General features: G+C 42.5%; 1 protein-coding gene across 3 annotated transcripts in view; it reads right to left on the bottom strand.

The window, feature by feature from the left end:
* The window catches only part of PIKFYVE (phosphoinositide kinase, FYVE-type zinc finger containing), a 583,956-nt gene that overhangs the window by 32,621 nt on the left and 538,248 nt on the right, over positions 1-13,087 (bottom strand). For all 3 annotated transcript variants that reach the window (XM_082260055.1, XM_082260056.1, XM_082260057.1), the window contains one exon: positions 3,494-3,622. In XM_082260055.1, the coding sequence (XP_082116181.1) occupies positions 3,494-3,622 (129 nt within the window). The remainder of the gene's footprint in view (positions 1-3,493; positions 3,623-13,087) is intronic.

The raw sequence follows: 13,087 nt of genomic DNA, 5'->3' as shown, positions 1-13,087 counted from the left end.
ACTAAATGTGATCATCCTGTGATCGCTAGAGCCCAGATTGTCCTGGACTCCTACCTCCGAGATTATGTCTGGGTCATTAGTGATCAATAGATCCAGGATTGCATTCTCTCTAGTAGGGGAATCCACCAACTGTGACATGTAGTTATCCTGTAAGGTTTCCGTGAATAGACGGGCCTTATGCGAGTGTGCAGTCCCCTCTTCCCAGTCAATGTCGGGATAATTGAAGTCCCCCAATATGATGACTGATCCCAGTTTTGCCGCTTTACCTATTAGTGCTAAAAATTCCAGCTCTACCTCCTCCCCTTGGTTAGGTGGCCTATAGCAAACCCCCACAACTACTTTTCCCTTATCTTCTTCCCTATCGAGTTCAACCCACACAGATTCTAAATCCATGCTCATCCCATCCGTAATGTCACTCCTTTCTAGCACCTTTATATTGTTCTTGACATAGAGACATACCCCTCCCCCTCTTTTTCCTACCCTGTCCTTCCGGTACACAGAATACCCTTGGATATTTGCCAGCCAGTCATGTGAGGGGTCGAACCAAGTTTCTGTTATTCCCACAAGGTCTATGTCCTCCTCATGTACTAACATGTCCAACTCATCCATCTTATTAGCTAGGCTCCTGGCATTAGCATATACCCCTCTTAGTTTTACGGAAGTTAAACGTGATTGGCGGTTATGTTTATTTTTGTTTGGTCTGCTGTTTTCCCGCACAGACCCGCCAATTGATGTTGTTGACCTAATGTCGCTGCTGACCCTACAACTGCCTTCAGTCCTCTGCTCCCTCCTGACTGATTCTACTTCTGAGCCCTCCCCCCCGTCTCCTAGTTTAAAAGCCCCTCCAACTCGGTGGCCATCTTTCTCCCCAAAAGAGCTGTACCGTCCCCATTAAGGTGCAGCCCATCCTTACTAAAGAGCCGGTAGCCGACTGAGAAGTCAGCCCAGTTCTCCAGGAACCCAAACCCCTCCTTCCTACACCAATTCCTCAGCCACTTGTTAACTTCCCTAATCTCCTTCTGCCTCTCCTGTGTGGCTCGAGGTACAGGCAGTATTTCAGAGAAAACCACCTTGGAGGTCCTTTTCCTCAATCTATTACCTAAGTCCCTGAAATCGTTCTTAAGGATCCTCCACCTACCTTTAACTTTGTCATTAGTGCCCACATGCACCATGACCGCTGGGTCATCCCCAGCCCCCCCCATCAATCTGTCTGCCAGATCTGCGATGTGCCGAACTCGGGCGCCCGGTAAACAACAAACTGTTCGGTTCACGAGATCTTTTTTACAGATTGCCCTCTCTGTCCTCTTGATAATTGAGTCCCCAACTACCACAACCTTTCTAACCTTTCCTGAGTTACGGCCCCCCTTCTTCCTGGAGCCGTCCCTCCCCTGGCAGCTGGGGGAGGGTGCCTGCTCCAGCTCTGCCACCCCTGAGTTGATATCCCCCTCAACCTGCAACTCGGCAAACATGTTAGGGTGTACCAACTCAGGACTGGCCTCCCTGACTCTCCTCCCCCTAACATTCCTAACAGTCACCCAGCTGCGTACCTCTGCTGCTTGCGTCTCCTCTATTCCTCCCTCCTCTATGCTGACCCCTGCCAGCGCCTGATGGGTAAAGTCCAAGCTCCTTTCCAGGTTGTAGATGCCACGCAGTCTTGTCACTGTGCTCTCTAGATCCACGATGTGGGCTTCCAGAGCAACAAGTCGCTCACATCTTGCACAGCAGTATTCGTCCTCGATTGTTTCATCAAGGAACGCATACATGCCGCAAGAAGTGCACTGAGTGGCATCCCCAATCCTGTCGGACATTATTACCCACTACTCTATGGGGATAATATTAACGACCTGCTCTTCCTTACCTACACTACCTCTAACTTCCCTGGTACTAAACCTGGGGTACCCACCAGTCGCTAATGCCCTCACCAGTCACTAGATACTCACCAGTCGCAAGGATACTCACCAGTCGCAAGGATACTCACCAGTCGCAAGGATACTCACCAGTCGCAAAGATACTCACCAGTCGCAAAGATACTCACCAGTCGCAAGGATACTCACCAGTCGCAAGGATACTCACCAGTCGCAAGGATACTCACCAGTCGCAAGGATACTCACCAGTCGCAAAGATACTCACCAGTCGCAAGATACTTACCAGTCGCAAAGATACTCACCAGTCGCAAAGATACTCACCAGTCGCAAGGATACTCACCAGTCGCAAGATACTCACCAGTCGCAAAGATACTCACCAGTCGCAAGATACTTACCAGTCGCAAAGATGCTTACCAGTCGCAAAGATACTTACCAGTCGCAAAGATGCTTACCAGTCGCAAAGATGCTCACCAGTCGCAAAGATACTTACCAGTCGCAAAGATGCTTACCAGTCGCAAAGATACTTACCAGTCGCAAAGATGCTCACCAGTCGCAAAGATGCTCACCCACCAGTCGCAAGATACTCACCAGTCGCAAGTCGCAGAGCACCTCTCAGTCTATAGTAACCCCTTAGTAGCCTGTAGTGTTTGTACTTGTATGTAGTTTGTACTTGTAGTCCCCCCACCAGCCCACCACCAGTTGATGTTAAATAAATAAATCAATCAATATCATACATAAATAGAATCACACTCCTATCACTAGGAGTTTTAAATTAATAATCAAAGGATGAAAATAAATAAAAAAATATATATAATTAACGTGATAATTGTAAAGTCCAAAATTGTGATGAATTCAAAGTCCAAAAATTAGTAGAACAAACGAGATCCCCGTGAGTGAAGATTGATGTATCACCACAGATCACCACCACCGCTGTGCATAATAGCCTCCAATCCCATTAGGTGGACAGTCACCAAATGAAGATGCCCCCCACTTGCATGGTTGGGCCAAACAGCTGGTATAAAGAGTGTAATATGGATCCTCTCAATGGGATTAGATCATCTACTTATCTCTTCCTCTACTGATCACTCCGCAAACATGCAAGAAGAAAAGCTCCACTAGTGCGATACCGTCTTGATTAAAACATTTATTTTAAAAAGGGCTATAATCCACTCCCATGTAATCTATAAAAACCACACTGACACATATTAGCATCAATACATATCGATCCCCTTGAGTCCTCACCACCTCCACACTGGTTACAATGACCCCAGGGTATTGTGCTATAATCTTCTGAATGTAAGTCCGGTTACCGTGTAACCACACTGACGCGTTTCATCACAATTTTGGACTATAGAATTATCATGTTTATTATATATTTTTTTTATTGATTTATTTTCATCCTTTGATTATTAATTTAAATCTCCTAGTGATAGGAGTGCGATGCTGTTAATTTATGTATGAGATTTATTTATTTAACATCAACTTATTTTTCTTACATTTGCGCTGCTGGCGTTTTACACATTAGGGGTTGTGATTTCACTTTTTGCATACGATTTCTTTTTAGTTTACAAAAAGACAGGGCCTTAAATATTAAAGCAGGTATGCGGATACTGATGTACTGAGGTTACCTGTGCCATTTTTCTGCCATAAAACAAGTTTTCCATGACTAGCAGATCCAACTTCTTCTCTGTGTTGTTCTGAGAATTCTTGTAACCGATCCTATACACTCCTAGAATCTTGGCAAGTGCTGTTGGCCTCTAAAGATGCAAACAAATCAATATGAAGATCTGGCACTAAAAATGAGTAGGACTAATTGAAACAGAAGAAAATTAATCAGCACTACAGCAAAAAAAAAAAAAAAAACAAAAGCGTATTTTCAGAAACCTTATCATTGTCTGTAGGTCAAATGCTTTAGAAAACAAATACAGAAATAAATCATTACATGCAAGACAATTTTTCATATTTTTCTAATAGGTAAAACATTTGACAGAATACTGAAAACACTTCTGCATATTGTCAAGGCTTCAAACTAAAATCCAGTATTTTTAGTGAGCAGGTTTTTAATTATTCCTATGCTTAAAGTTAACATATGACTGAGCTATGAACATTTAAGCATTTGCATATTCTTAACTACTTGACCTCGGGATGGTTTTATCACCTTCATTACCAGAGCATTTTTTGCTATTCAGCACTGCACTACTTTAACTAGAAACTGTGCAGTCATGCAACATGGTATGCAAATTCCATTTGTATCATATTTTCACAGAAAGGGTTTTCTTTGGTGTAGTTTAACACCACTGGGTTTTTTATTTTTTGCAATATAAACAAAAAAAGTTTAAAAAAAGATTATAATTTATATTTTTCTACTCTGTTATAAAACATCTCAAAAAATAAATATCAAATTTCTATATAAATTTAGGCCAAAATGTATTTTATATGTCTTTGATTAAAAAAAAAAAAAAAAAATCCCAAGTGTAAATTAACCACTTGCCTACCTGGCACTTTCACCCCCTTCCCATCCAGGCCAATTTTCAGCTTTCAGTGCTCTCACGCTTTGAATGACAATTGCGCGGTCATGCTACACTGTACCCATATGACATTTTTTTCACACAAATAGAGCTTTCTTTTGGTGGTATTTAATCATCTCTGGGTTTTTTATTTTTTACAAAAAAAAAAAGAAAAAAAGCCAGAAAATTTTGAAAAAAAAAAAAATAGTTTTTCTTATTTTCTGCGAGTAAATTTTGAAAATAAATAAATTTTTCTTCTTCACTGATGTGCGCTGATGAGGCGGCACTGATAGGCTGAACTGATGGGCACTGATGAGGTGGCACTTATGGGCACTGATGAGGTGGCATTGATGAGGAGTTACTAATATGCCGCACTGATGAGCACTGATAGGCAGCACTGCTGGGCACAGAGGTGGAACTGCTGGGCACAGAGGCGGCACTGATGGGCGGCACTGATGGGCACTGGCGGGTGGCACTGATGGACACTGACGGGTGGCACTGATGGGCGGCACTGATGAGCAGCACCATCAGTGCCCACACTCAGTGCCCATAGTGCTGCCAGTCAGTGCTCATCAGTGCCTAGATGAGCAGGCACTGATGGGCACTGACTGGCAGCACTATGGGCACTGATTGTGGGCACTGATGGAGGGCACATTGTTTTTTTTTTACCTCTGTAGTAATCAGGGCACTGGTGATCGGTCCCCTGATTACATTCCACTGTGTCCCCGACAGCTGATCGGTTCTCCTCCTTCCTCACACTGCAGTATCCGTGTGAGGAAGGAGCGCCGGCGATGAGAGATGATCTCATATGTTTACATAAGACAGAAGACAGAAAGGACAGGCTGGTGTAACGACAACTCTTGACTGGAGAAGAGTCTGTTAATGTCCTTGTCAGACGGGACAGAACAAGAAAAATTCCCCTTGGGTGGGACTTTAAAGGCACTAATTATACAAACGCATAGAATAAAAATGTTTAAACTTTATTGAAATTAAACAAATTGGATAAAATCGTAAAGGCAAGCTTTAGCATACATCACTTTATACAGTAGAACATAGACCACAGAACCCCCCGGTTGTTCACCCTGTCAGACGGGACATGGCGTCTGCATTAGCATTGGCATCATGGCTGCGATACTGGATTTTGTAGCTATATGCTCCCAAGAATAGGGCATAGAGTTGAAGACGGGCCGCAGTCGTCTGGGAGATGAATTTGTCAGGGCTAAAGATCTGAAGGAGTGGTTAATGATCAGTCAGTATGGTGAATTCCCTACCATACAGGTACAGATGAAACTTCTTAATTGCCCAGATGAGCGCCAGAGCCTCTTTGTCAATGTGAGAGTAATTGCTTTCTGCTTTTGTCAAGGACCTGGAGGCGAATGCCACAGGTTTCTCTGACCCATCTGGTTAAACGTGAGATAGTACAGCCCCTAGACCATAGGGTGAGGCATCACAAGCCAAGGTGAGAGGCCTTTGGAGGTCATAGTGCACGAGCATGCGTGACGCCAACAGCTTTCGCTTAGAAACTTCAAAAGCATGTTATATATATATATACATATACATATATATATACACACACACACACATACATACATATACACATGCAGGGTTTACAAGCGCTTGTTTTTTAAAAGTGTATATATACACACCAGGTTTACAGGCACTTATCTTTTAAAATCAAAGCTCACATTACATTGCATTCATACTGTTATGTTTGGATCCTTTTAGACACAATAACACGCTCTTATTATATCTGCTCTTTTTACCACTCTTTACAAAGCTGTCAAAAGAACAGAAAAGTGGATGACTCACAACAGAAGCAAATTATAGCAAAATAGACAAACCTCTCACACTACGCTAGGCATCATAGGTTTTATTTGGAAAATTGATAAACCCAGTATTTTCAGGTCTCAGCATTAAACCAAATTAAGTTATATATAAGATTGGGTTATAGAAATCACTGTGATGGCAAAATTATTTTACTATATATGTTTGTGTGTTTGTAAACATTTACTGTAGTTATGTATTGGTCATAACAATTCAAAGGTATTTTTAAATGCACCTAGTGTTGTTAAGTACTAAATCAGGAATGGCCCTGTCTTCCATTGTGAGTCTAGTACGGTATAGCAGTACTAACAGTGGGCGAGAGATGCCGAATTCAAACAAATTCCAGGGTCTGCTTCAGTGCATATTTTCTAACAGAAAACATGGTCATAGGAGGAGAGAAAAGAAATCTAAAGGTTTTACCTCACCAGTACAGCTGCAGTGGATAAAAGATGTAACTGACCTGGCTCCGATGTCTGGCAGGGTGACTAGATCAAATGAGAGCCTAAGCAGAACGGCAAATATTTTGTGGTGTTGTGGAATCTTTAAACAGTTAAACAGTTGTTATACATGTGTTTCAATGTTTAAAGTAAACCTGTCAGGAAAAAAAAAAGGGTTTTAACTGCAAAAGATGAGGGTAAAAGGTTTATCTTAAACACTGCCCATGTCACCAAGGGCTGGCGGAAGGAACCACTGAGCACAACAGGGGAGACAATATCAAAATTTTGGGAAGTGCATAGGCAGACTTCAAAAGAAGATTTATCTTAGCGTGGACAATAGGAGAGGTAAATCTTTACTTTTACAGGAGTTTTGTGGCAATTTTTTTTTTTTAATTCCTAACAAAATCACTTTTAACATATCAAAAAGCAACCCAAAGTGCAGTAAGCAAATAATCAAGTTGTGACAAAGTGAAATCTGATTGGCTGTTCTAGGTTTAGTGTTCTACACATCATAACATCTTTGCACTGTCTTATTGAATCTGTTTCATTTGTTAAAAGCAATATAAAGTCTGTTTTGCAATATTCTAACATGCACTTGACGTAATGCTTGCATGCATCTACTTTCTTCAACCCCAGATCAGTAAATAAACTCTACAATTTATAAATGAGTTCTAAATCCAAACTAACCCACAAGATCAGAAGGCAAGATATGATATGATTTGTATAAACTAGCATTCATTGAGCTTCCATTAAGCTCCACCCAGACAGCTTTTTTTTTTTTTATTATTTAATGCTCCAAATATTTTTTCTATAGCCTTTTACATCTTCCTGCATCCCTTCATCTTCCCAGAACTTCCTTTTCGGATGTCCTGTGCACAGATGCGTCGGTCCGCAAACATGGGCAGCAGGGGCTTCTGTTTCTGTACTGTGCTTAGAAATCTTAGTACTTGTGCATGCACAACCAGAAAGCCAGCAGTCTGTACAGCATATTTTTTTCCTTTTTATTGTTCAATATTGCCTTTATATACTTCACCATGGAGGCTCTTGTATTCTTTATATGTTGATTCCTCGGTGGACGCTGCTCATGCTCCTTGCTGTTCGAGTACTATTTAAGGCTACACTTCCACTCAGTGTTGATCCGTGGTTACACCTTATTAGCCTGTCATCTTGGATCCATTAGAGATTGAGCTGATTTGTGCATCCTTAACCATCATCTGGTAAGCATATTGGCATGCCACACTAACGGACGCACTGCGGAGGATTGCACTTAAAACTACTGTGGTGGAGGACTTTACATTTTTTCTACATCGTTGTCACCTTAATTTAATTAAATTTTCCTTATTTATTTAGGTTATTTTTTTCTTTCTTTTCTGAATTGTGCACTCCACTATATCAGGCTGTATTGTCTATATATTTGGCCTCTACAGCTGAGATATATTTGTTTGATTTTACTTTATTGCACATGTGTATTCATTTTCATTTAACACACTTGACATTATTTATTGTCATTTATAATACCCAACGCAGCTACACTTTATTTATGTACAGCATATGAGCCAGCTAAAGATACAGCACTGAGCTCTGAAAGAGCAGCTCAAACATTGCACATGCGTCCCAGGAACAAAGAACTAAGGTGGCCCGATGCGATTTGGCCTTCCTTTATGCAGTTGACAGCGGAGGGTGGACCGTTTGTACTTACCAGGTGGCAGGCGCTTCAGTTGCTGCATTTTCTCCGAGGGCTGGGGTCACGCTCACTCTTCGAGAGGCCATTGACGCCCCTGGAGATTCTTATTTCGGGGGACACCCCCCTGCCTCATGCCCTATCTCAGCTCTATTCCATACTTTCGGAGCCCCCGGGGGACTTTGTCCTCCCGGAACTCTTGAAGTGGGAAGGGGAACTACAGAGGACCTTCACTGCGACCCAGCGCAAAAATATTATTCGATTTTCTCTGCGCTCCTCGATCTGCACGCGTCTCCAGGAGACCAACTACAAATTGATGACGCATTGGTATTACACTCCAGCTCAGATAGCCGGCTTCTTTCCCGAGGCATCGGACAGATGCTGGCGATGCCTGGACGACAGGGGTACCATGCTCCATATCTTTTGGAGCTGTCCCCGGCTGCAGGGTTTCTGGTCTGACGTGCGGAAAATATCCCAAAATGTGACTGATGATGTCCTCCAGGATGACCCTGCTTTCTTTTTGCTGCACTGTACGACTATCCCCCCGCAGCGCTATAAGAAATCGGTCCTGCGCCACCTCTTCAATGCAGCTAAGGGGTGCATTGGATTGTGCTGGAAATCTACGACTCCTCCTTCGGTACCGCTTTGGCTGTCCAGAGTTAAACAAATTAATGACTTTGAGGACCTGGTGATGACCTCGCAGGGCAGGAGGGAATAATAACAGGCGACTTGGGGATGTTGGAATATGTTCATCCTTTCGGATGAGGGCAGGGCCCTACAGAATGCCGCCTGAATCTTGAGTGTTGTGAACTCGGAAGACCGCACGGGATCCATCCGGGGTCTCCCCTGCTCCCCTCCTTTATTTGTTCCCCTTACCCGTTTGACCACTATCTTATCTCCCATCACTTTTACCTTCTCCACCCCACCCCTCCTTTCCTTCCCCCTTACTTGTGTTCCCCCTCCCTCCCTTTCACGTGCACTATATAACTTCATTCTACCACTGTGTGACTTTTGCTCATCTTTTCGTTTTCCCGGTGAGAAAAGATTTCTCTGTGTATTTACCTCACGCACTGAATACCGAGGCATACTTACCTCGATGCTCATCTTTATGTGGATATTCTGACCCACAACTCTGTTTCTGTGATGATGTGAATTGTAACCGCACTATGTTGGTTTACTCGCTTAAATGATTTAGTGAGTCATCCTTTTACTGTTTCTCCTTCTGAAATGCGGATTGTATACGTCCTTTGTTCGATAATGCTTTTCTCACTGACCCGCAGTCAGTTATGTTTATGTTATACTGCACTTTCTAATTTTACCATATATGACACTTGTTTTTGTTAACTTTGAATATTTCAATAAAGAATTTGAAAAAAAAAGAACTAAGGTGGCACGTGTACATACATTGAGGTCGGGAGCGTGCACATCAGAGTGACACCCAGGAGACACGACATAGTAAGGGAGAAACCAAATAGTCGAAAACTACACAGAGGAAACTTTTAGGGGATGTTTATGCTATAAAGACTGCATAAAAATATGGGACAAGAAGCGATTACAAAGTAGGCTACTTTTTATTTTTTTTAAAGGAGGGTTCAATATTTTAAATATATGGACCTGGCCTAATGGAATAATTAGAAATTAGTTAAAGCACTCTGCCTGTCCAGGCCACTTTTTGCGATTCGGCGCTGTGCAACTTTAACTGACAATTGCGCGGTCGTGCGACGCCGTACCCAAACGAAATTTACGTCCTTTTTTTCCCACAAACAGAGCTTTCTTTTGGTGGTATTTGATCACCTGTGCGATTTTTACTTTTTGCACAATAAACAAAAAAAGAGCGTTTATTTTGAAAAAATAACAATATTTTTCACATTTTTTTATATGAAATTCCCCCCAAAAAAAATGTAAAAATCAAATTTTTTTTAAATTTTTGGCCAATTTGTTTTATGCTACCTATGTTTAGTAAAAAAAATCGCAATAAGCGTATTTTGATTGGTTGTCGCAAAAGTTATTGCGTTTACTAAGGGAAAGATTTCTGTCATTTTTGGTGTTTTTTTTTTTAACGCGTAATGGCGGTGATCTGCGATTTGTTTTGCGGGACTGCGACATTGCGGCGGACAGATCGGACCCTTGACTGACATTTCTGACACTTTTGGGGGTACCAGTGACATTTCTACAGTAATCAGTGCTATATATATGAACTGTTACTGTAAAAATGACACTGGCAGGGAAGGGGTTAATTTTATTGGAGAGGGAGGGGTTAATGTATGCCTGGTGCTTACTGACGTGTGTGGGGGAGGTGACTGAGTGACAGAAGGACAGATCGGATGTCCAGCTATGCTAAACACTCCGATCTGTCAGTCCCTGTCACTATGGAGATCCGCCCGCTGTGTTTACACACAGCGGGCGGATCTCCAGACTCGATCCCCGACGATCGGGGCAGAGCAGCGGCAATCGCCGCTGCTCCTCCCCTGGCCCGACTCCCGCTGTGAATGAACACAGCGGGAGCAAGCCTCCGGCGGAACGCGAGCGCCGCCCACAAGGGGCGGAGTCCAGCAACGTAGGTCTACGTCGCTGGACGGGATCGCGGCACTTTGCCGCAGTAGCCTCCATGTGAGCGGGGCTAAAGTGGTTAAAGAACTGACTCACAAGGGAAAAATAAAATCCACTTCAAAAGAAATATACAGCTCCATCAATGATTCACTGGCAGGCTGAAAAGTGACAACTGTATTCCTGAACCGTAACAAAGAAAGCGATGTTAATCTTCTAGCTATGTAAAACTAAAGAGAAGCACAAGTATAATACAAGTGCAATAGGTCATCAACTGTTTCTTTAGCTGCTTGGCTCAAACTCCACTACAATGCGCTACATAATATATTGGTGCTATACAAATTACTAAGATAAATATCTAGTACCAAGTTATACTGAGAGAAATCACATCAGATGCCAAGACTATAGCTTTAACTTATATATGAAGAGAACACAAACATCTAAATTTGGCAATTCATCTACTGAAAAACAAAGTACATGCAAATCATAGATAAAATAGTGGTTCTCGTATACAGTCATATACATAAAAGTACAACTCCAATTCCAAAAAAGTTGGGACGCTTCGTAAAATGTACATAAAAAAACAGTATGCAATGATTGGCAAATCTCAAAAACCCATATTTTTTACACAACAAATAACAGAAAACATATCAAATGTTTAAACTGAGAAAATGTACAATTTTCAGGAAAAAAAGGTAAATTTGAAATTGATGGCAGCAATACATCACAAAAAACCCAGAGTTCGTAATGAGTTGATCTCCCCAACCTACAGCATCTCACATGAGTACACCCCTCACATTTTTGTAAATATTATATTCTATCTTTTCATGTGACAACACTGAAGAAATTACACTTTGCTACAATGTAAAGTAGTGAGTGTACAGCTTGTATAATGGTGTAAATTTGCTGTCCCCTCAAAATAACTCAACACACAGCCATTAATGTCTAAACCGCTGGCAACAAAAGTGAGTACACCCCAAAGTGAAAATGTCCAAATTGGGCCCAATTAGGCAATTTTCCCTCTATGATGTTAAGTGACTAGATAGTGTTACAAGGTCTCAGGTGTGAATGGGGAGCAGGTGTGTTAAATATGGTGTTATCGCTCTCACTCTCTCACACTGGTCACTGGAAAATCAACATGGCACCTCATGGCAAATAACTGAGGATCTGAAAAAAAAAAAAATGTTTCTCTACATAAAGATGGCCTAGGCTATAGAAGATTGCCAAGACCCTGAAAATGAGCTGCAACACGGTGGCCAAGACCATACAGTGGTTTAACAGGACAGATTCCACTCAGAACAGGCCTCATCATGGTTGACCAAAGGCGTTGAGTGCACATGCTCAGCATCATATCTAGAGGTTGTCTTTGGGAAATAGACATATGAGTGCTGCCAGCATTGATGCAGAGGTTGAAGGAGTGGGGGGTCAGCCTGTCAGTGCTCAGACTAAAATGTCACACACTGCATCAAACTGGTCTGCATGGCTGTCATTCCAGAAGGAAGCCTCTTAAAAGATGATACACAAGAAAGCCTGCAAACAGTTTGCTGAAGACAAGCAGACTAAGGACATTAATTACTGGAAACCATGTCCTGTGGTCTGATGAGACCAAGATATACTTATTTGGTTCAGATGGTGTCAAGCGTGTGTGGCGGCAGCCAGGTGAGGAGTATAAAAACAAGTGTCTTGCCTACAGTCAAGAATGGTGGTGGGAGTGTCATTGTCTGGGGCTGCATGAGTGTTGCCGGCACTAGGGCGCTATAGTTCATTGAGGGAACAATGAATGTAAACATGCACTGTGACCTAGTGAAGCAGAGCATGATCCCCTCCCTTCGGATACTGGGCCACAGGGCAGTAGTCCAACATGATAACGACCCCAAACCCACCTTCAAGACCACTGCCTTGCTAAAGAAGGTGAGGGTAAAGGTGATGGACTGGCCAAGCATGTCTCCAGACCTAAACCCTATTGAGCATCTGTGGGGCATCCCCAAAGGGAAGGTGGAGGAGCGCAAGGTCTCTAACATCTGCCAGCTCCGTGAGGTCTTCATGGAGGAGTGGAAGAGGACTCCAATGGCGACCTGTGAAGTTCTGGTGAATTCCATGCCTAAGAGGGTTAGGCAGTGCTGGAAAATAATCATGGTGGCCACACAAAATATTGACACTTTGGGCCTAATTTGGACATTTTCTCTTAAGTGTATTTACTTTTGTTGCCAATGGTTTAGACATTAA

Source organism: Pelophylax lessonae (assembly GCF_965119305.1).
Source record: "Pelophylax lessonae genome assembly, chromosome: 6".
NCBI classification, from domain to species: domain Eukaryota; kingdom Metazoa; phylum Chordata; class Amphibia; order Anura; family Ranidae; genus Pelophylax; species Pelophylax lessonae.
Note: the sequence above shows the minus strand (reverse complement) of the source record. Positions and strands in the feature narration are given on the sequence as shown.